The following is a 23,689-nucleotide window of genomic DNA, read 5'->3' as shown; positions in this document are numbered from 1 at the left end:
TCAGTGCAACAGCTGGAGTGATGCAGTGCATGGCAACAGAAATGGAAAAAAGTAGGAAAACCCATAATTCTGTCAGTAAACAACCTGCTGAGCAGACATGTGATCCCTCTCTGTGGTGAGAAGGGTATAAACATCTACTAACCATTTTTAAACAGTATGTGTACCTGAAAGAAAAACATAAAAACAGCACAGTAGCAGTGCATTTACTACCAGGCAGGAATATGTCTTTTAAACTGTGCTTCCCTTCATTGCTGCCTTGTCTGTAGATGTATTCCTTTGTCAGGAAGGCAACACAGAGAGCCAGAGGAGAGGCTAATCCACTTCCTCTCAAAGCAGACATGAAGCTGTGGAACGCTATTTAATAATAGTCTGCAGGACCTGCCTCTGAAATTGTTGATCATTACTTTAAACAATAAAAGCCATCTAGCCCACTGACACACCAATACGATACAAACAGGGGAGGCTACTCCTCTCAATATATGCCTTTGTCATTGTAAATGAGAGCATTTAATTGTCTCCATAAAGACTAGTCTTTCGTCGTGCCATCACATCTCTTTTGTAGTCACTATTCTCCTTTCCACAACACCCCTCATTTCACTATACAAAGTGTTTACTCTGCCCTTTGCCCTCCAGACACTGCACCCTGCCCCTATCTATAATCTAGCAGATAGTGAGCCAGAAGCTGATAGGCATTGTGCTGCTTCAAGCTGACTTTCTCATCTAGGGGGTCACAACACAACAGGTACCAACAATAGTGAGAGTGTGGTTTCTTTACGTATCACATCGTCATTCATGGGGTCCCTGTAGCCCACTTTGCCCAGGGAGACTGAGGTGCATCAACAGCCCCACCACAAAAAGGTTGAAATTCAAAGTGAGTGTGAGAACCAGCTGGATCCAGTTCAGTCAAAGTTGGTAAACCAGAAATACATACAGATGAAAGGGCTGACCACTATGAAGTGTCTCAATGAGGTGCTGTTTCACCATGAACCTCCTCCCTGAACTCTATTAAAGGGAGAAACAGCAGTTTTCCAAAAGATAATCCTTCATCTGGAGTTTTGTTGACAGATAATACTGTTTCAAAACCACCACACAAAGGTAATCACTCAGAATAACTTTGTATTTCTTTGCAAGGTACAATACAAGGAAAATAGTGCTTATTGGCACACAGAAGTGAGAAAAACATAGAAAAGACTAATTAAAACTGTTCCAACTATGGCATAAAATCTTGTTCTTACAGGATCCTATTACTCATAGTAAGAAACTGATTGAAAAAAATTGCTGTCATGGCCTTCAATGACTTTTATGTTTTATATTCAGGCCACTTAAAGCACTTGGATATAGTTAGGTAAAGACTGCGGTCATGATGAGGACAGAATGGTATGGTATAGTTGAGGCAGAGAGACAGATTAATCCACTAACAGGACCCTTTGTATGTACACTGGAACATGCTCAAATCCATCCTACAACTTTCTATTGCAGTGTAAGAACATTATAATACTTCTTGTACTGGGAAAAGATGTTGCCAGTGAATATAATCTATGGTGACCTTTTCAAGATTCAAGATTCAAGATTTTTTATTTTCAGTTATCTCATGTGCAGGACATACAGAAAAATCGAAAAAAAAAAAAAGTTTTTCTCTCTCTTAGTAAAAGAAGAAAAAAGAATAAGAAATCTCTCTATATAAATATGTATATAACATATATAAAATAGAATAAAAATACAAATAAAAATTATATATATATATATAATAAAGTATTCAAAATATGTAAATCAAACCTATATACAACAGAAGCAGTAGTGCAATATGGTAGCAGCTTGTTTGACAGTTGTGCAAATGGTACAGTAAGGTGCAAACAGATTGTGGATTGTAATGTTATGGAGCAGAAAATGGAAGTGGAGAACAGCTGAGGTTTGTCTCCTCTAACACATATTAGGAAATGTAGTTGTATAAAAAAATCATAGGAGGCATTATTGTTAAAATGATGCCATCTGTTACCCCCTGAAATCAAACTTGTAGGAGTTTTTTATGTAACAGTTTACTTGTGAGTTTGTGGGCAACACTAAATTTTTAAGCATGTGTGCCCCCACCCACAAACACACACATCCATCATGCAAATTCCATTCAAGTGATTAGATCACTGCCCACACCCATCACCACTCTACACACTGATTGTATCAGCATATATAGTATGTGACAACAATTGTGCTTGTGTGCTGTTTTTATCTTCTATTTAACTGTCAAATATCTTTAAAACAGTTCTACTGGGAACCTCACCAGGCTAAATATCCTAATTTTACCAGTCAACTCAGACAGCATAGTGTTAGTTCATATGGAGCAGTGGCCCAGACTAGGGACACACCACCATTACAGACTGTTAGCATTAAGTTTGGGTAATAGACAAGCTTGGGTCAGCTTGGGTGGGTATGTTTAGGCATCAGTTGTTTGCAGTTGTGGTCAAGAGAAATCAAATGTGATTCCCATTTAACATCAGAACGAGTAAACATTAACATCCCCACAGAAAGTGATTAAATGTGACAATGAGATATTTTTACTTGTTAAAACAGGTTGTCTCTACCCCTGCCTGTCTCTGCCCAGGGTTAACATGGCCAGTAAAACAGGGAGAATTTTCTTTCAATTCTCACAACATGCCAAAAGAAAATTAACAAATCAAATAAAATTAATTAAACGCGTATTTTATGTCTTCAATACTGCTGATTTTTTTTAAATAATTATTTTTAACGTAGCTGTAAATTCTTTCAATCCATAAATCAGTACAATGTGGTTGCGACATATTTCTGTGATGATAAATTGAGATTAGTAACGTTGAAAGAAAAAAATGGAAACAACGCGATGCCATGGGATCTACCATCTTGCCACGTTCCAGGGGAACGCGGAGGGCGGGGATCAGGGAGAAGACTGTCCACACGGTTGAATAAGCCGAACGCCTCCCCAATTTCATTGGTCTCAAAATTAACCTGCTCCGCCCATTTTTGTATAACAAGCCTGTTATTGGCTTAAAAAACTGTCAGTCAAAAGGGGGACGTGGTTTCCATGGTTCTGAGTTTTATGAGGCAGGAGGAAAAATTTTGATTTCTTTTTAACCTTACAAACACAGCCTCCGGTCGGTCCAGTCCCTCTTCTACTCTTCTTCCAGAGGTCTACCAGCTCAGCTGAGAGAGATTCACCATGGCTTCAAAGAAAAACGCCAAGGTGCCAAAGCCCAAAGGTGCGTTGTTGCTTCTCTTTCTCGGTCTATCATGGGTTGCAGTGGAGGAGATAATGCGTTGCAGCCTTCAGCTTTCACTGCCAGGCCTTTCAAAGTTAATCGAGTGAATATCTCTTATTTTATTTAAGGCCCTAGTCCTGGCCAGTTAGCTTAATTTAGCTTTAGCAAATGGTGTCGACGTGTTGGTTTCTTCGTGCAAGCGAGTTGGTTTAGCCGCACTTAAGCTGGGTTTATGGACCATATGCACTCTCTTCATTTAGCACAGCCTTGCACCTATTACTGCGTTAACACGCCAACACAATATATTTCTGCCAGCCTTTAACGCACAAGGTTCCCAACATCGCCACGAGTAACTACTTAGCTCTGCCCATATCTGTGCAATATAATGCTATATTAACAAGACACGACACGAGCTCGCAACGGTATACCTTGTTGCTTATAACACTATAGGATATTTTAATCGATAATCGGTACGGTTGTAGTACTATTGTCGTTATGGGATACGCCAGCTGTTTATCCGGTGTCCGGCCTGGCTGACCATGGCGACTCCAGCTCTTAGGATTACAGTGGAACGCTGGTTCGCACGCGAGAAATAGCGTAAGCCCTATAACAGGCAGTAGGGCTATAGCTTTTTGCAGTCTTGTCTATTGGCTCCACAACTTTGGCAGAAATTTGGGCCCTAGTCGCCGTAGCCGTCTGAACTAGAGACGTTGTACCAGCGTTGCTAGTAAGTGTGCACCCCTAGGCGCAAAACTCCCCGCCCCCAGTTTAGCCCAGTCACTTTTCTAAATGCTCACGTGTCAATATGAGAAGCCGTGGGTGGGGTTATACGTGGACCCAGGGGTCTCTGTTAGTACCCGGACCCAATATAGGAGTTGATGTCGATACTCCTGTTGTAGCGCATCCTTTGCAGAGAGCGTCGCGCGCAGATGCGTTCAAGTGTGAAGCAGTTTTTTAGCTGAATGTTTAATTGCACGGCACGCAGCCAGTGTTCGACGCTGATAAACAAACGAAGCACTTCACCCTCTCAACACGACATACTGCTTAAATACAGCCGACTACGACATACATTTAGAAAAGAAATATTGTTTAGATCAAGTCAGTGCCAGGTATACCTATATTTTTCACTGCGCTTTACTGATGATGAATACGGCAGTGGTAACTTTAACCCCATGCTGACATATGGCTGTGGGGAGATGAGTGAGCCTGTAATGTGTATGTTGATACAAACTATAATTCAGTTAAATTATATTTATATATCGCCGAATCACAACAAAAGTCATCTCCAGATACTCTTCATATAGACCATGTCTAGACCATACTCTAGACATGGTTACGTGTCCTGCAACTTTGAGTACACTTTGTCCTCTACCGTCAGCACGGGACTTTCAGGTCCCCCAATAGCAACTGTGACTAGCATGTTACTTGGATACCACGGCCAAACTAGGACCGTAGAGTTCCCACAGGAAGCAAAACTACTGAATTTATGTTTTTCTGTTTTGGCGATGCTAAAGTGCAGCATGGTACACCCACATTTCCAGATGAATGAATGGAGAGCTGAGGGGGCGGCACGTAGAAAAATTAAATGCAGCTTTAAAATATTCACCGTTTATCTAAATGCTAGTGATTTGAGCTTGATCCACACCGTGTGCATTATGTTTCACGTTGTAGTAGATCAAAAGCCAATTTGACGGTTAGAAAAGTCCAGGGAACAAAATGTTCAGTTTTTTCGGGTCTTTTCCCGACCCCGCCCACCGCAGTCCTTATGCATGGATGTATGGTTCAACGGTCTGTGCTGGTGATAATAATGGAACACAGCCAGTACAGATGAAGAAAGACTGGCTTTAGAGTGAACAATCATTTTCTAACAGATGATAACACTTGTTAGATTAAACATATGCCACTGTATTAATTTAAAGAAAATAATGCCAGTACTGCATTTTTTTTTTTACAGATACAGCAAGAAAGGTTGCTGCATATTGTATCCTTGATAGTTGAAAAGTGCAGCAACTTAGGTCATAACAAAGTGCAGCTTTTCGAATGAGTGGATTGTGTTACATATTACACGCATTGTAATAAGAGGATGTTTAACATAAGTATTCACGTAAGCGGCCTTCCCAGTATGGATCTTTAGCTCCTAAAACCTATAGGAAAATGTCATTTTAACTTCCATCCCTGGACAGGAACTTGTCTCTCTCAAGGAAACATCAGCTTATGATTTCTTGCCATTTGCACAGGTGAAAAGCATAGTGGGCTTCTGCACTTTGTCTGTATTTATTTGAGTTACATCATATGAACAAACACTCATGATGGCTTATCAAATATTGACTTTGGCCCTAACAGTCAAACCCGAATAGAGTCTCAACAGCTGATTGTATGTCAGGTGTTTTGAACATGTCTCTCAACAGTTTAGAGGCATTCAGTCTGAAATATCTCAAGATGTACTGATTATTTCTGGCAATACACGAGAAGGGTTTATCATTTTGTCCACGTTAGTGTATTTGTACTTTTACTTCAATTTTAGCTTTGTATTTCACCATTTTACCATTTTTGTTTTTTCTATTGTGTGTCATGTGTTTCCCTACCTTATATATTATTTCAATCCCTCAGGCCTTCTCCTCCTCCCCCCTCCAGAGGGCTGGGAGTTGCTGAGGTATGCAGAGGTAGAAGGGTAACAACCTTGCCTGTTCTAGTGGGACTGATGTGTTATGTGTTGTTTGTATTTGCAGTGTGTTCTCTCAGCAAACTAAACCCTGTAAATGGAAACATTACCACATAACCTTGCATGAAAGTTTTGGCTTGGTGTTGCAACATGACCAATTAGTTGCAAGATCTATATACTATGTGCGATGATAGCAAGAATTCAGATTTTAATTCATTTTGATAAGTGAAAACTTGGTATCACTGTAATAATTTCTTGTGGTCATTTGGACCAAAGTATGGAATTGCCTCAGTGTCTCATTTAGTCATTTAGTGATGCAGCAGAATATGAAATCCTTAAGAAAACATGGGCAGATCCACTGAGATTAATGAGATTAATTTTAGTGGACACCTGCCAGGAAATCAGAAACCAGTATTTTCTGTTGCCATGTTACAGTATAATTGAAGTTAAGAAATGGCATGTGATACTGTATTTTCATTCTGGTCTTCTACCAAAATGTTTTTGTTTGAAATGTGTCATCTCTGTCATTGGAAACAGATTTGAAGTTGTGAACTTGAGCTCAGACTACTGTGCTGTGTTTGGCCAGTTCGTTTGCAGTGAGCCTCTGGTAAAGTCTAATTAGCTTGACACTAGCTCAACAAACAACAGCTCTAGCTAATACAAGTGACTTTTGGGGGATTGCTCACAACAAAGCCAGGCATGGGATTTGTTTCCTGCCCTTTTTGTCGTGTCTAGTCACAGCCTCCATCACTGGAATGCACTGTGCACCATCACAGACCCTGGCGCCATTAAACTGGGTCAGGAAGGTCCGCTGTCAGTAAAGTGCTGCATCAAAGGAGTGGATGTTTGTCACCCACATGTTTGGATGATGAATTTTGCTGAACACTTCACAGTTAGTGATTCTGCTGCTTTTTACCTCTCAAAAGCAGCTGTTTTTACTGTTTTTAGTGAGCAGCGTCAAGGGTTAGAGAATGTGTGTAACTAGAATGTCCTCAAAAGTATACAAACCTGCATGTGTGTGTACACGCATGAGCAGGCACTCATGTTAACAGCTTTAGGGAAGAGTGTGTTTGAAGGCGTGCTTTGCAGCCCTTACATAAGACTTAAGAGGAGCTACTCAGACTGAGCAATGTGTACAGAGTGTCACAGAGAGGAAACTGAGCAGAGAGTTTTCCATTAGTTTGGAAAAGACGCTGTATGACCTGCGTACCACTGTGTGTGAATTAGCTGCTGTGATTATATGAGAATGGAGTTTACAGAAGAACAAAGTGGTATGTTATTGCATGGTTTTTATGTTTGAGAATTCATTTCTTTTATGTGGAGATGTTGGATGGCATTTTTTTGTGTTAGCTTGTGTCTGACATATCCATGTGCAGGGTTCACTGAGCAGTTTTAATCACTGATGAGTAAGTGGTCCTTTTTAGGGGAGCAGGCTCACACCGATCAGCTACAAAAACCCGTCACTGGTTTTTCATGAGGCTGGATGGTAGTCAGTGGCTCTTTTAAAAACAAGCAGTAATAGTTGACTCTGAATTCATACAGTTTTATGTATCTATGTATTCTTTGCTGTTGGATTGACTGCAGTATACTTGTAAGTGTTGGGAGGAGAAGAATAAGAACAGTGCTCAACCCTCATCTTATTCACTCTCCTATTCATTGATTAAAGTGTTGCAATGACATGAATGTGTAAACCTGAATTTCTTGCTGTCAAACATGCCACCACACAGGTACTGTCTATAGCTGCAGTATCAGCCCTGTGGCTTAGTTTGCAGCAACACTGCTGTAACACGTGGCAGAGAAGCAATCCAATTTTTTTTTTTGGTCAGGACCACACAGTTTCATGATGTTCTCCAGCGTGTTTACCAAAGACAAACAAAAGTATGGCATTAGACTTTTTAAAATAATCTTTTTAAATTAATTCTCCTGAGAGTTATTTTTTCCAAATTGATTCAAACTATACCTCACAAAACATATTTCTGAATTCACACACTAAATAACTGCTGAAACTGAAAACCCCCCAACAAATTCCCACACGTAAGGAGATGAAAGTTCCAAACATTCAGCATAGTTTCTTTCATTGATATTTTTCTTGATGAGTTCAGCATTGTTGTTAAGGCATGGTAGTGATTGATGTGCATGCTAACTGCACAATTAGAAGTGTGAGAAACAGTAACTCAATTACCCCATACAATTACATTGATACTGCCCTCGGTAATGATGGCAGAGTGTAGGCAATAGCCAGCTCAGCTTGATTTTACTAGTCTAGTCAAGGTGTAGAAACTTTTCAGAGATGATCAAGAGAAACTGGAGGAACCTGAGCTAAACTTCAGGAGTCATAGCAAAGGTTCTGAATACTTATGTTAATGTCATATTTCAGTTTTTCCTTTTGAATGAATTTGCAAAAATGATGTTTTTGCTTTCATCATGGGTTATGGAGTATAGCTTGATGAGAGATATTTTTTTATTTTATCAGAAACACGTGAAAATGTGAAGTTGCTAAATATACATTGGTTTTATGAAATGTATTTATATCAGGGACCGTATGTGTATAACATTGGTAAATATGCCAATCTGAATTTTTTTTTTAAAATTCAAACTTCAGAGTACTTACTTACTGCTACTTACCAATTTCTGGCTCACCTTTAAGCAATTTTTCTTTTTTCTTTGTTTTTCTTTTTTAAAAAAAAAAAAAATACATACCAATGTTAGTTTATTTTCCCCTGTCACTGTATCCCTCGGCCACAGTACAGCCTTCCTGCTTTGATAAATAGGAATGATTAAACACCAGGAAGAGGCAAGCCTCTACACAGAGCACCTGAAATAGAAATCAATCCAGGTGTCAAGAACAGTAGGCACAAGTTTAAGAGTGAACTATGTTACCTCTGTTGGTTACACAGTGCTACAGAGGACATTAAATATAGCAAAACATGACATTATAATAGTACAGAGCTCTCTCTCTCTCTCTCTCTCTCTCTCTCTCTCTGTCTCTCTCTGTCTCTGTCATGGCCAGCTGGTCTAACAGCCCTATAAATAGTTGTCTTTGACCTCCAGAGTCATACCAGGCTCATAGAAAAAAGTGACAGAGCATGGTTGGCTGACAGATGAGCAAGAGAAAGAAAACCAGTCATTAGAAAGAGAGGGGAGGGACAGACAGAGAGACAACGAGGAGGCGAGACTGGAAGACAGAGCTGTTCTTTTCCCTGAGCTGGGACTGCATGTTGTCTTTGTGGCCAGTTTAACTTATTATTTACTTAAGCCAGGCCGTAAGTTGGCAGGGATGGGTGATCCAGCGACTCTGGTGGAGTCTGCCGCCTCTCCTGTCGTCACAGCCATGCCCACGGTCATTGCTGGGGAAATTCAAGGTGAGGAAAGTGTCTGTTCAAGGGCTATTGACCAGAGAGCTGAGAAGGACAAAGCAGCATGGGAGGTCATCGTGTGGGAATCGTTTTGTTGCAGGGTGAAGGGCCGAGTGTTGAATTAAGCTAAAAGTTGAATTCTTGTGAGTTTCAGAAGAGTTAGTTTCCTGAAGCTCTAGGTTATTTTATGCTGGAGCCATGATCTCAACTTTCTGCGTGTGTATTAAGTTTTCTGCCTTGTTAGCACAGTGGGTGTTCTGTCAGTAGTGCATAAACACATCTTAAGTTATAACCACATAATATTGTATGGAACTGTTTTTGTTGATACTACGTAACAAAATGAGATTCATAGAACTTTGTATCATTTAGGTGAAACAGGTCAACTAAGTATTTGGACTTGGATCAGTGCCTGTTTACTATTACTTGTGCTTCTAGCAGTTCAAAGCATCTTTGACCCACATTCATGGTCACTTTTAGATTTATTCTGGATAATGTTAGTGCAAAATGTTTTCCCCCAGCTTCAGGATGTGTGCTGAACTAGAGCAAATGCTGAACAGAGAGATCTGTGGTAGAAACACAGAAGTAAAGCTGATATTGATATTCTTAGCTGACTCTGGATCAGATGACAAACAAGATCTTTCCCCAAAAGGCTACAGAATTTAAGATACTTTAGTGTATGTTAGTTTAATGGTATAATTGAACCAGACACATCAAACAATTTGCTCATACTCTGACTTTAGTATTTATCAAGCTTAGGTATCAATGAACATGAGCATTTACCATTTCACACATCAAATCTGCTATTTTTTATCAGTGTAAACAGAGTGTTTGCAAGGTATATTGAAATATCAGTCTGTCAGTCTATGTGAGTACTTTGAATGTGTGAGTGTGTGAGATTTGACCTAGCACCATGTAGCAGACTTAACCACCTGTTCATTCTCCCTGCCACTATTTTCTCCCATCATGCATTGTGGGATGTCATCGGCACCCTCGGAATAGCTTCTTGGATTTAGCTTATTTTTCTGTTTTTATCGCCTCTGCTCTTTTTCCCAGAGCCAGTTCTGAGGGATTAGTGATGATACAACAACAGATGGCGCATGATTCCTAACACAGTTTCAAGAGTAAAATGTAACATTCAGAGTATCTTAATATTCCAGTGTCATTTGTATCAGGTCTGCCCCCCCTTACTTGTAGCTGGTTCTTGCACAGAGTCCTGTTTGGGAGGTAAGGATGGGTCTGTATGTGGATTGGATGATAGGTATTTCTGTGTTCAACTCTATTCAAATCAGTTTTATTTGTATAGGGCCAAATCACTCCATACATTATCTCAAGGCACTATACAGAGGAAGGTCGAGATCTTACAATTCTATAGAGGGAGACCGAGCAGTTCCCACAATGAGCAGCACTTGGTGACAGTGAAAAGGAAAAAGAGGAAATACTCTTTCCTCTTAAGTTCTGGGTACGTAATACGTAATTGGTAATAAAATGTGCCAGCTTCTCAAAGTCCAACAACTGGCAGTATTGCTGGTTATGTAACATAATATATAAAAGTCTTTGCGCACTGGTGCAATTGCAGAGACTGGTTGTTGCTGTTTTCTTTTTCTTCGGCTTGACATCATTTGTAAGTATAGCATGAGTTTGGCATGACATTAGTGTTTAGGACATTAGGAATGCCTTCAGTGTAATCTGTTAAATCCACCTGTGAACCTGATGCCATGTACTGTTGTCATGTTGCAGATGGTACTAAAACCCAATCAGCCAATAAGAATGGGAAGAAGGCAGACTCTGGGTCCAGCAGCAGCTTCTTTACCTGGTTCATCGTCCTGGCTCTGCTGGGAGTCTGGACATCTGTAGCTGTGGTCTACTTTGATCTGGTTGACTATCAGGGAGTCCTTGGTGAGTACACTATGACACACATGCTTTTAACATAAATAGCAGTTGAACTTGTTCTTCCTTTCTATAGTATGCACCTTGTTGGAAAGGTGTGGTAGCAACCAGTTTGGATTTCATCTTCATCATACCTAATATATCACCTGTTCACAAACAAAAAACCTGTCATCTGTCCCTAAAGTGAGCTTCAACTCTGCATAAGAACCAGTCTAACCATGATAATTGAACACAAGAGACAGATCAGCAGTCATTACTAACCTGACATGAGTCTACTTCAATCCTCTGTCCTTGTTTGCTTATTAAATGTTCTGATCAACACGTGCTTTAAACCAAATACTTAGGGAAATAGGATGCAGATCAGCTACCAGAAAATGGCTGCAGATGAGTCAGTCAAATCAAGTCAAAGTGAAAATGTCCCAAGAACATCACATTAATTTAAATAATGCAGTGCTGAGCTGCTAAGCATCCTGATTATGTAGTCAGACTTTTGATAAACTTGGGCATGCAAACATTTTAGCTTGCATGCTGTTACTTTCAGCATTTATGCTTTTTGTTGAACAGTAAGATGGTTTAACTCAGCAAACAACTACGTAGACTCATGCAATCACTGCTGTCTCATTAGTCTGTGGCATGTTGACCACATAACCTGCAACTACCCGTTAACAATTGATCTGCTTTTTTGGGATGTCCTGTTGCATGCCTGTGTTATCCTTGATCACATTATACTGTCTGTCACTAATCTGCATCCCTAATGATTAATGTTGAACATTCCTGTCTGTGTATTATGTATCTGTTATTAATGTATGAATTATGGATCTGTTTTGTTTTATTTCTTACTCTTGCTGTTATTCCAATATGTATGTTTTGTGTTTTGCATGCAGACAAGGCTAAGGGCTTACAAATTAACCTGTCTGAGGCCTTGCAAGGTAAAAATCACAAGGCATATTTCTCTTATACCCTGTATTCACATTAATGTTGTCATGTCATTATTGTTGTGCTGTCAAGATGTTTCCCCCACTCCCTTACACACTCTCTGAGCCCTGATCTATCTAAAATAGTTAAGGAAATAAATTTTCCACAGGCTGCCAGTAAGTAGTTTGTCAGTAGTTTATTAGCCAGTAATATGCTACACAAGGTCAGCGTATTCTTAAACCAGGCCTGTCTCCAAAGACCAAGTAATTGGATGCACATTGCGGACTACTTAGAGAATGGCATTTTTTCTTTTGTACAAAGCATAAATCTAGCCTTTATGTAATCCTGAATATCAGCTGATGTTTTGGCTCACTACAGAGGAACATTTCAAAACAAACCCAAGTAGGGAGAGGAAAAAAAACAGAATGTACACACATGCGAGACAGCCTTAAAAATATTCCTGTTTGTTTGGAAATAGAATGCATGTTAAACAATGGCCTTTTATTCTATTCTATTATTATTTCAAATTTTAAGTTGTAATACAGATGCATAAGTCATCACGAAAAGTGAATATTGCCTTACATTAGATAGAGGGAGACCTTTAGGCTATCATCATTCCTGTTCAGCTGGTAAGGAAGTTTTGAATAATCGGCTACACTGATTTGAAGAATGCTCTCTGGTTGATGCTGCCATTCTAGACCTAAAACACAAATTAGACTTCATTACAATAACACTTTTATTGTCACTAAAACAAAATCAGCATGATGAAATTACTATGTTGTATTGTACTTTACGTACTATTGACTCCTGCTGTTTGTTATTATTTCCCATGTTCCCCTACATTTAAAGAAATTCACCAAGTTAGCGGAGAGTAATTTAAAGTTAAATTGAGTAAAATCTATCAGAGGTGCTGGCTCATGTTAAGTATGCAGCACCCTGTGTGAGTGATGGATGATGAGTGGTCAATCTCCTACAAGCTTGGTGTATTTCTTAAAAGGATAGGTTCACAGTTTTTTCAAGTCTGTCTTAAAACATGCCCGCATGTACACTGAAACAGGTTTTAGGCTCTGTAGTCATTCCCCCATTCATACTGACACAATTACAATGTAAGTTGATTAGTGTAATTTAGGCTACTGAAGCCTCATATTGGCCTCAGTAGAACTATGCATGTCTTTTTTTTATACAGAACAAGGACTGTGGATTTTTTGTACCCATCACTTACATTAGAATTGCATTTGAAAGTGATTCCTCGGTGGACAGTTATGAACAGGAGGGATGATTACAGTGAACAAATGTTTTTAATGTACGTATGGACATGTGAATATTGTATTAAATGTGATGCCCATCCTTTAGTGTCTGCTTGTGTTGAATGATGCATGTCAGTATACAGCTATAAACAAAATGTCTTCATGATTCCTGTGAGAACAAAATAGTAAGACCATTGCATGTTTGTCACTGCTGTAGGTAAACTGGTGGCATACGACACAGATGGCGATGGAGATTTTGATGTCGAGGATGCTAAAGTCCTGCTAGGCAAGTTGATTTACCTCTCATTTACAACTAATGTTACTATTGGTATTCTGCAGAAAGAAAAACAAATGAAATTTGTGCCCACTGACAAGCATCTGAAAAATTCTCTCTGCATAAATTGTAACAAGATGCACAGCTTCCCACAGTCAGGAGTGTGATAATTTCTGCAGACCACTGATAATGTGTGTTATGTTTGTTGATAACATTAAATGGCATTTGGGTTTCTTTTGCATGACTGGCAATCATGTAGCTGATTGTTACCATAGAGACAGTTTCATCAATGAACACAACAAAAAAGCTGAGCTCCCCAAACTTACAATTGTAGTATCTCTAGGAGGTTTAATGTGCTTTGTTAACTGTAATTCTAAATAAACCATACGTCTCTTTGAATGTCTCTAAATGAAAAGAGTTTAAAAGTTTTTAAAATAGTCTAAGAACCCTAAAACTCCCTCAAGCCGAGGTCCCAACTTAAAAGGCATGTGCTCTGTACTAGGGATATAACTAACCAGTGAGGTTCATGAAACAATCTGCTATTACAGATAGATAGATGTGGTTCACTTGGATCACAGGGTGTTTAATATACCTTTAACCTAAGGTAAAGGCATGTGGAGATTTACTTGCACCACTCTATTTCCTATGGAAATGTTCTTTTTTTTTCCCCCTGTAACACTGGTATGACACCAGATCTGTGTTGTAGGATCTCTCCTATGTAAAACTCAAAGCATTCAAGCCAGTTGGGATCCTAATGAGAAATGTTCCAGTTTCCAGTTGTCATTCTCCATGTGAGGGCTGCTGCATGTTGCATGGTTTTATATAGGACCAGCTTTCAGTTGTTTTTTTTTCTCCTCATCAAATTTCTGTAACTCCCAAACATACTGAATGGTGCACACTAGTTTTAACACACTGGACAGCTGTGTGCTAATGGTTGAAAATTTGAACTTGGCCTGCTGATGTGCTCTGTGTGGCACCCCATACACCCTGAATTTGTTTTAGTAGCATTACATATTTGGGGATCATTAAAATGTCTTTCTGTGGTCCCAAAATCACACAGGCCAGTCCCAAGCTAAAGTTTGCCTTTATTGACACTTTGAGGACAGTTCGGATCAAAAGGACGTTGTTTGTTCTTGTCTGAATCTTTGGTTGGCACACTCAACAGGAAAAACTGCTTCTTCCAGTGTTATTCATCATTTTACTCATAATAGCAGCATTTATTCTAAGAACATGTCATTACACCGCAAACTTGACTCAGTGTTTTCTGCTCTGAAGTACTCTGACAGTTTTTCACTCTGTTATTTTGATGAAACTTGAGGCAGCCTCATCTGTCACCACAGTTCATCATTCCTCAGAGGTGTTTCTATTTTTTGTTCAGCCCACCCTCCACCTTTCCATCTCAGCAATCCATCATCCATGTCTCTGTAAACATCACTTCCTTAACATTCATTTACTCAAATTAGCTTAGGGAAAAGGTGTTAGTTGAACTTTACGTTTGATTCCTAACATAGTGCATGCTCCCATGCATATGCTCCACTTGTCTTTTATTTGATCCTTTTTGAATTTTCCTGTGTGTCTTCCTCTGTTTCTCACTCTTATTGGGTGTGTTTGAGCCTGCCTCTCTTCAACTCCGTATCTTTGATTGTGTAGAACCATAGAAGCTCAGCAAGATAAGCAGAGATAAATCTCCTATTTGTATTAAAACACAGTACAAGCTCTGTAATTGTGCTGTATAATGCAAAATAATGTGTCCTTTAAACATTTCAACACACCCTAAACAGTTTACCACTGTTACCAGCATACTCTCAACAGTTGAACAAGCTCAGCTAGTTTTCTGCTACATTCTTCACCTGTTGTTGTGTCCCCTATATGTAGGAAGGACCCCTCCCATGTTCTTTAATTATGTAATGTAAAATTATAACATTTGCCTATTGAAACAAGAAGTACATTCAGTATTGTCCCATGCCAACCTCCATGTTCATGCAACTTAGGATGTTTTACATTTTCTATCTTTATATTCAGTCATTCCATCCTCAGTCCTTCTCTATTCTCTTTTGGGCATCCCACAATCACATTTTAATCTAAATATATCAGGAAATGACCATGTCTTTTCATAAATCCTTTTCAACAAACTATTGTTGTAGTATAGTTTTATCTGTTCTTAACACATGCTTTTAGCTCAAAGTAGATTTTTTTTAAAAAAAGGAACTCTGTAATGTTCCAATACACCAATTTAGATGTTCAATAATAAATTGCAAATCAGCCACATAAGAGACTTACAACATTGCTGATATCTGTGTAAACATTTCTTCAAGTGTAATGCCTCTTTAGTTGTAGCACAATGAAATGTAACTATACTCTTGCCAAGCCTGCTCAATGAAGACACTCACAACAAGAGCATCTTTGTGCGCATTTCAACTTTCCAAGGCAAACACAAAATGGAACATAAACATTTAATGGAAACTCAGCATCCTTTTTTCTGTGTCTAACTCCTATTTCTGTGATTATAGGCTGTCTACACATGATAAGCAGTGAACTCTGCACTGATGATCTGCACATCAGTGCAGAGTTCAAGTCAACACTGATGATTTACGAACAAGAACTCTTAATTCAGCTCTGCAACACGGTTCAGGGTCATCACTGTCTCCTTTTGGCTTAAGCTGGCACAAGCAATTTGTTGATCATGAGTAGACAGCCCAACTCCAACTGCTTTTGATACAGCCTGAGTAGATCCCTTGCTGCCTAACCTTCGCTTAAAACTTCTCTTACCTTCTCCTCTTGTTTCTTTCCCTCCCTCTCTTTTTTCCTCTGCTTTTTAATCCTATGTCATTCTTGCCTTTATATATATTTTTCTCCATCTGATTCCACTTTTGTTTCCTCCCTCCTTTTTATTAGTTTTTTTTTTTTCAACCTCCTCTCTTCACAACGTTCTCGTCCTTCATTTCCCACACACTGTGCTCCCAAACCTCCCCATCATCCACCCATTCCCTCCCCCCGTTCTTGTTTGCGTAGGCTTGACCAGTGAGGGCGATGGTCAGGGTGAATCCGAGATTCTGGATTGGTTAGAAGAAGTGGAGGAGGGCGGCTCTGATTGGTTAAACAGTTTCTTCACTTTCCTGTATGGGCTGATAAATCCCCTGGAGCCCATGGAGGAGGAAGAGCTCAGTGCCTCAGGAGAAGTTGTGGAAGCGCAGGAGGAGGATGAGGGAGACGAGGATGAAAGAGGAGTCAGAAGAAGAGGAGCAAGAGATGATGGGAATCAGGGGCAGAAGATCGTCATAGTCGGCCTCCATAATCAGTAGCCTCAGGCCAACTGCAGCAGTCCAATTATCCTCTAATGCAAAAGGCCTCAGCATCCAGCAGCCCAAGCTACAGTTTCGGGGAAAACTGTTCTATAGTATTTTTTCTCCTTGCTTTTGCAGGTGTTGGCAACTTAACCCAGCCAGTAGTCTTGCCTCATGCTCTGGGCCCGACCTGTCCCAGGTTTCACCTACTGTAATCCTCAAATATTGTCAAACTTGACAAACGAGCTTCATTCGTGTATCAGCAGAATCTTGAAAAAGTGAAATCCTGTTTGGGGTTTTGGGTTTTCTACGATGTCAATTGCTCTGCTGCGATATGGACATGATACTCAGGAACACTTTTATAAGTCCGCCCTTAAACAGTTTTTTTTTAGAATCTCTTGATACATTCAATAGAAAATATTTTCTGCACAGACAGGCTGGCAGCTGCCAGCCATACAAAACAACACAGAATACAAAGATGATTTGCACTTGGACAGCTGCTCAGTTGTCCCTTTATGACATTAAGCCTTTTCCTATTGCTGCATGCCATAAAACTGATCCTAAAAAGATTCAGTCTGAACTCTTGGACTATAAGCATGAATTTGTACTTTTTCAAAACCTCTGTCAAGTTTAAGGCTCCCTAGTTTTGTGTTGGATCCAATTTTTACCAGGTATTAACATGCAATAAGTATCTGGATGAGGAAAAACAAGTTATTGCAGGTATAACTGCAGCCAAAACACATTGCAGTTAAAATCCTATTTGAATCTCAGTCAGATCATCTGTACATCTACACAGTTGAGTCACATTCCTAAGAAAAATAAATCTGGTCAACCTCCTCCTGCTGTCTGTGCTCCATGTCAAAATACTAAAGACCTCTTCCTCAGCAAAGGAAAGATAAGAAACACGCACACAGAAGCATGTCTTTGAGAAACTCTTAGGACTACTATGATGTGCAAAACAACTGTCATTGTGACAGAGGTTGCTGCGAGGCACTAGTGCTCACAAGCCTCCCCACCAGCCCTGTTTATCCTCTTAAAGGAGAATTTAACGTTTTGCTTGTTTGCTTTGTTAATAAGCATTATATTTGTTTTTTGTGCAAAACAGTACTCAAATGGCTGTGAACATAGAGAGCAGACACTCATATGGTTTTGTTTGACAGAATGTTGGGTGTCTCTGTACATGGATGTGTTTACTTGCTTGCTGGCATGTGCAGTCTCACTGACACAAGCATGTGACAAAGTTTGCGGTAAATGGACCCTCATTGCTATGCAGATAGATATAATGCTCAGAAAGCAAATTATACCTTTGGTGTCACATTAATTTAATTATCTGCCCATACCATAAAAAGTAGCCCACAGATGCCTTTAGCTGTCTCTGTATGTGACATGGCCCTCACCTTGCACACCTTTGTAGTCCTTAGAGTATACTGCTTTGCCTCCTTTGACCTAAGCCACAGCATGTTGAACAAGTCTGCCTACCTAATTTACATATTAATCACAATACGAGGTATGAAATTAAAGCCCTGTCTTCAGCTGATATTAATACACATCTGCATTCAGATTGCATCTAACTACAAATGGAGGAATCTCACTCTGTATTTTGATTTTCTTGACAACCTTTCATCTGATGGACTTCAAACTTGGCACATGTATTGTTGAGGACAATGTTTAGCACACACATAGCAAGGGTTTAGTCCCTCTGGGCTAAGCTGAGAACAAAAAAGATCCATGCTTTTGTTGTGTAATGCTGTATTTACTGTGCTTTTCACACACAAACCAAGTCGTTTGAGCACAAGAATTCAGGGTAGATTTGATGCTACATTATGTCGTGTCCCTTTCAATGTCTGATGCTGTGTTTACTGTGCCTTGCAATTTGCCAATCCAGTTGTTTGAGCGCATGGATATGAGAGCACAATTTGTAAATGTGAGGGCATGGACTATGAATCTGAGAGCACAGCTTAGGAACACACGGACACAGCTTTCCAACCAGGCCTACACATTTACACATAGATCTTTTTTTCTCACCTGCTGGCTGCAGGAGGCTCTCACCTCCAACATTCAGTGTGATTCTGTAACTGATAAATTTGCATGACCAACTTCATTAAGTGGCAAATACTGGATTGTCCCACCATGCTGCATTGTTTGCTGTCTTGTCCTGAAAGGCTTTTGCAATGAACTCTGTAAAGTTGTTTGGATGATACTCTCAAAAAAGTTGCAAGCTGGATTAAGGCAGGGGCAGCAGTCAGCCTCGACTGACAGGCACATTTTGAATGGCTACTGCACCAGTGTTTATGACATAGGGTTTTGATTCAATCAACCTTAACTGGCACTTTGTAGCCTTTTTATTTCATGAACAATCATCAAGCCAAGTTGGCGCTTCACATCCTTCAGGTTCTTGAGTTCTTACACCTACAGTTGTTGGCAGCCATCAAACAAAAAACCTTTGTCTAATCCAAGGTTTAGGTTTATGGCTGCATAGAATGGTGGTTGTTCTGGTTCATGTGCATTGTGGGTCAGAAGTGAGAGGCGTGCGCTGCAGTAGAAGGGTGTGATGAATTTGTAACAGAGGGCTGAGACAAGTGATGCAAAGGAGAGGTTTGTTTGATTCATCATGCTTGAATCTACTAATAGCTGCAAGCTTAGACAGCAACTGCCAGGTGTATCTCCCTGTGCATGTGACAGAGGGTGTGTGTTTCTGTGTCAACAGGTTTGCAGTGAACTTAACGGTCGTTATGAATGCATGGACTACACCTGACTTGGAAACAGGCTAGTCCTGCTCTGGGGTGGAGTAACTCCAAGTTTGGCTTGTAAAGAGAATGAATCTACTTGATGCTGTAAAGCACAAAAACTGACACCAAGCTCCATAGCTTCTTTAACTTGAGTAAGTTGCCTCCTTTGAGGCTATTTGCAGTCAGTTGAAAATCAGTCTGTGGAGGATTCAGTGAATTCAGTGAAAGCATCTTTTGGACTTCTTTCTTAACTCCAAGTGGTTGGCATCAGGGATAATGCTTTTGTGTATTATAACTCTGTTCCAGTCCAACCAGAACTCACAGTGCCTAGGTTCAGGAGGAGAGAGAGAAAAAAAGCAGGAACCAGAGGAACTAAGTTCCTGGCAGGAATGAGAGCAGCATCTCTAGGCCTAGGTGGGCTGCAGGCTTTGGCCTGTCGAGATGAACCAATGTGATGTGGTGGTGAATTCAATGCAGGGCATGATCTCAGTTTGGTGATTATTATAAAGCCATAGAAACATTTTTCATTTTCTACAAATAATATATCTTTTTGTTCCACCACAAAAACAACAGACAATGCAGCAACTTCAGTCATCATTTGATGATAACTTTTATAGTTTTTGTTGAAATGGGTTTTTCTCTACTACATCCCTAAGTGTACCTTTTTGCATCTTGAAAAATAATTCTGCATGGTAGGTTTCCTGCTTGGTAGGTTTTGTGACCATGGAACCAATTCATCATTTGTCTGCAGGCTTCAACTCTACAGTGTCTCCACCAGGCTGTACTGCAAATGGGTTGCAGATGTGGCTGGTTTTCAATCTGCTATCAGTGCTAAGTCCTATGGACCTTTTTCACAGCAGACATAGCTAGATGTTACCAATAACATTACAAAGTGATTCCATTCAATTTAGGTAAGCTAGTTCCAGGGTCCTGGCACTGTGTGTGCTGGTTGACTGTCATGAGCTTACTGGGACACTTTATCTGAGCCATCAAGTGAAATTTGTTTCACTTGTGCATTTCCTGCTATTACAAAATCAAAATGTTGGCTGTGAAAAAGTTCTACCAGGCTGAGGTTAGATTCTTCACAGCTGGACTTGAGCTTCACCTCTTGATGTATAGCACAGTTCTTAGCCAAGTTAAGTTGTAAGGCAACATTTTGCTTCTGTTTGGTTTGCCTCAGCTGCAGCTGAGTTTTGGTTCATGCAACATTTCTAGTGGACTTGATAGTATATGGAGCTGCGTAACTGGCTTGTGCAACTGATATTAGATGGTAGCAATGATGAACACTTGTGTAGAAGGACTGATTGCTTTGAGGTGTGTAATGACGACACATGTATAACATGTAAAAGAGCCCAGTGTTGTAACTCATGTCTTGTTCGTGTGTAATATCAGATGAAACCCCTGGAGACACAGCCAGGAGCAGGAGCTAAGAAAGGTACCGTCAGGCAGCCACATGCATGAAGTTGTGCTGTGTTGCAGTGTGGCCTAATGGATGAAGTTTCAGCTACTCACACTTCATTGTCTCAAACCAGTATGTTTATTTGATAGACAAAGTGAAACCCTCCAGATCTTTGATTAACCCATTTAACAGGGTTGATTTGCTGAGATTTAGAGATTCATGGCCTTTTTTTGCCTGTGCTTTATCAGTAAAAGCCATGTTTTAAGTACTTTAATTTTTATGAATCTGGTGTTAATCCGGTTCTGTGCTGATTTAAAGTGGGTTAAATGGAGTATAACATACCAGTGTGGTGTACAAAGTCTGCATGGAAGTAAAAGCAGTATGGCATGGAGGAGGTCTTGCTGTGGGTAAATATGGGCCTAGTTCATCCACAGACATGCACATGCCTGCCTGGTGTGTGGAGATGTCCAATAACAGAGTGAGTCTTGGCATGGTTTTCATCCCATAACAACTCATTTAGTGAGTGGTGAAACCCCAAACATTGTTGTTGATTATCCATCCCAGAAACCTCTCCAACAAAGGACGTGGGCTTGAAGCTTCGTGAAGCTCTAAAGCAGCAACTGGCCATTATCCATGAACGTGTGGAAGCCAAGAAGCTTGCTAAGCTGGCTCTAGCTGAAGTCAGACAGCTCCTGGCCAAAGAAGAGGAGGAGAAGGAGCTGGAGCTTGGGAGGAAGGAAATAACGGCCAGAGTGAAGGAAAGAGTGGCTGCCAGGCTAAAGGAGGAAGAGGAAAAGATAGAGAAAGAGGAGACTGAGAAGGCTCTGGAGAAACTTCGTAAGGAAAAGGCAAAACAACTGGATGAGAAAAGGGAAGAAGAGCACAAGGAAGAGAAGGAAGGAGAGAAGAAATCAAAGAAAGGAGGAGAGAAAGAGGAGAAATCGGAGAATAAGGCTGAGGGTGAGGGAAAGAAAGCACAGGAGGAGGACAAGGTGAGAGGGAAAGAGTCTGCCAAAGAAAAAAGGAAGAAAAGCAAAGCTGAGAAATCTGATAGAGGAGGCAAGAAATGAAGTCAGAGGTGGCAGTTTTAGAGGAATATATAGATCCATAAGAAGCCAGTGTTTGTCATTTTCAGCAACATCATTTTGACACTGACTAGAATAGAATTAAAATTTTGTTAATCATTCTGCTAAATCAAAATTTTGCCAATTTTAGCCTTTTCTTAATGAACAAAGTTCTTGTACATCTGCTTGTGTTTAGGCAACATTCAACATTTGAGAAGCTTGGCTTCTTTTGTCAAATGAAGGTAAACAGGAATTTACTGGAAAATATGTTTTATATTTATGAAATGATAAAAAAACCATCTTTGTTTTGGTATCTTTACCAATACCCTGGTATCTTATTGACACTGGTCCCTCACCCTGTTTGGCCTAAGAATCGATCAGTGGTTCCCATCTGGTCTGGTCTTCAGTTCATGGTGCACATATCAGGGAATATGTCACCTGCTGAATATTATCATTACAAAATTCAAACATAAATAGGTCTCCCAGTAAAAACAACAGGTCCGCAGATCAGATGCTCTGCTAAAAAGTAATTCTCCAACTAGAGTGGCTTGTAGCTTTTGGTTAATTTAATATATTATGTGTCAGTATTACTTTTCACCATGTTTCAGAATGAGAGGTAACTAGGTAGCTAACGGTCTGTGCTACTATCAAAACCAAGGACACAGTGAGGGGACACCAGCTTAGCCAATGTGCAGAAACAGTGCTGTGCTGGAAGGTTACTACACTTTTGGGTTGTGAACTTAACACTTAGGAATCACCGGTATCGATGTTGTGGCCAGCCTCCATTTTTTTTTTTTTTTTTTTTTTTTTTTTTGATGAGGTTGAGGGAAGGATAGGATAGGATTAAAATAGCTGAAAACGCTCTGCAAAGTAGTATTGATATCAAGTGAAAGATACTTAAATGTTTGTGATAATGTTAAGCTTTGACTAGACTGGAATCAGTCTCCACTGTTAGTGACAAAATGTGAGTTTTACCAAATTTAGCGAGTTTTGAGTTCCACTATTATAAATGTTTTCTCTTTTATCAATAAAGTTTCTTGATCCATTATTGTGTCTTTCTTTTTAATCAAAGTGACGTGAAACCATCTTAGGTTCCAACAAAATATCATCTTCTTGATCTTTAAACAAGTTACCCATCTCGGGAAAACACAAATGATATCATGATAATACTCTCAAAAACAAAATTATTTGTCTCATAAAACTCTGTTGCCATAATATGCCAGTTTTATTTTTGGGGGAATATAACACTTCAGAGTCAGCAGAAGAAAACCCATGCCTCTATGTTTTTGAATGATGATGATCAATGTTCTATATAAGACAAAACATATCACACAGACTTCTACTTTCTAGGACCTGTACAAGTTGTCTACATCATACACGCACACACACAGCATGCACAGTACATATCTAGTGTCTATACCACTTTCTTGTCAACAACATGTGCATCGTCTCATGTAGGACTGAAAGAGAAAGCTGTTGCCGTCACTTCCCGGAGTGAAGAAGCTGCTGCCCCAGTGGAGATTCCTGAATCCTGAACCTACACCAGAAGGTAACACATGTTCATTATACACACATTCTCAAACACACACTTTCCCTCTTGTGTCATCATAGGAACATGAGTGATAGTAGATATTTAGGATATTTA

The 23,689-nt window shown here is 39.8% G+C and overlaps 2 protein-coding genes across 6 annotated transcripts; both read left to right on the top strand.

Annotated features, from left to right (window-relative positions):
- Window positions 1–3,032: 3,032 nt before the first annotated feature.
- On the top strand, window positions 3,033–21,549 carry LOC108885345 (aspartyl/asparaginyl beta-hydroxylase). 5 transcript variants are annotated; one of them, XM_018679654.2, is made up of 5 exons: window positions 3,033–3,227; window positions 10,983–11,141; window positions 12,017–12,061; window positions 13,512–13,580; window positions 16,581–17,689. In XM_018679654.2, the coding sequence occupies exons 1-5, from the start codon at window positions 3,188–3,190 to the stop codon at window positions 16,868–16,870; spliced, it is 603 nt and encodes a 200-aa protein (XP_018535170.1). In that variant the 5' UTR covers window positions 3,033–3,187; the 3' UTR covers window positions 16,871–17,689. The 5 variants fall into 5 exon arrangements, with proteins under 5 accessions (XP_018535170.1, XP_018535173.1, XP_018535171.1 ...); XM_018679657.2 differs by lacking the exon at window positions 3,033–3,227 and adding an exon at window positions 6,993–7,160; XM_018679653.2 differs by lacking the exon at window positions 3,033–3,227 and adding an exon at window positions 8,942–9,251.
- LOC127142342 (uncharacterized) lies at window positions 21,532–23,275 on the top strand (the record flags this gene model as incomplete). Its single annotated transcript, XM_051069766.1, has 1 exon — window positions 21,532–23,275. A coding segment is annotated over one exon (519 nt), but the record flags the coding sequence as incomplete, so codon positions are not given.
- Between the last annotated feature and the right edge of the window lie 414 nt (window positions 23,276–23,689).

Source organism: Lates calcarifer, linkage group LG4 (genome assembly GCF_001640805.2).
Source record: "Lates calcarifer isolate ASB-BC8 linkage group LG4, TLL_Latcal_v3, whole genome shotgun sequence".
Classification (NCBI taxonomy): Eukaryota; Metazoa; Chordata; class Actinopteri; family Centropomidae; genus Lates; species Lates calcarifer.
Note: the sequence above shows the minus strand (reverse complement) of the source record. Positions and strands in the feature narration are given on the sequence as shown.

Coding starts and splice junctions, on each gene's coding strand:
- LOC108885345 (XM_018679653.2), top strand. CDS start 9,167: ATGGGTGATCCAGCGACTCTGGTGGAGTCTGCCGCCTCTCCTGTCGTC. Junction 9,252..10,982: donor CATTGCTGGGGAAATTCAAG/GTGAGGAAAGTG, acceptor GTCATGTTGCAG/ATGGTACTAAAACCCAATCA. Junction 11,142..12,016: donor TGACTATCAGGGAGTCCTTG/GTGAGTACACTA, acceptor TTTTGCATGCAG/ACAAGGCTAAGGGCTTACAA.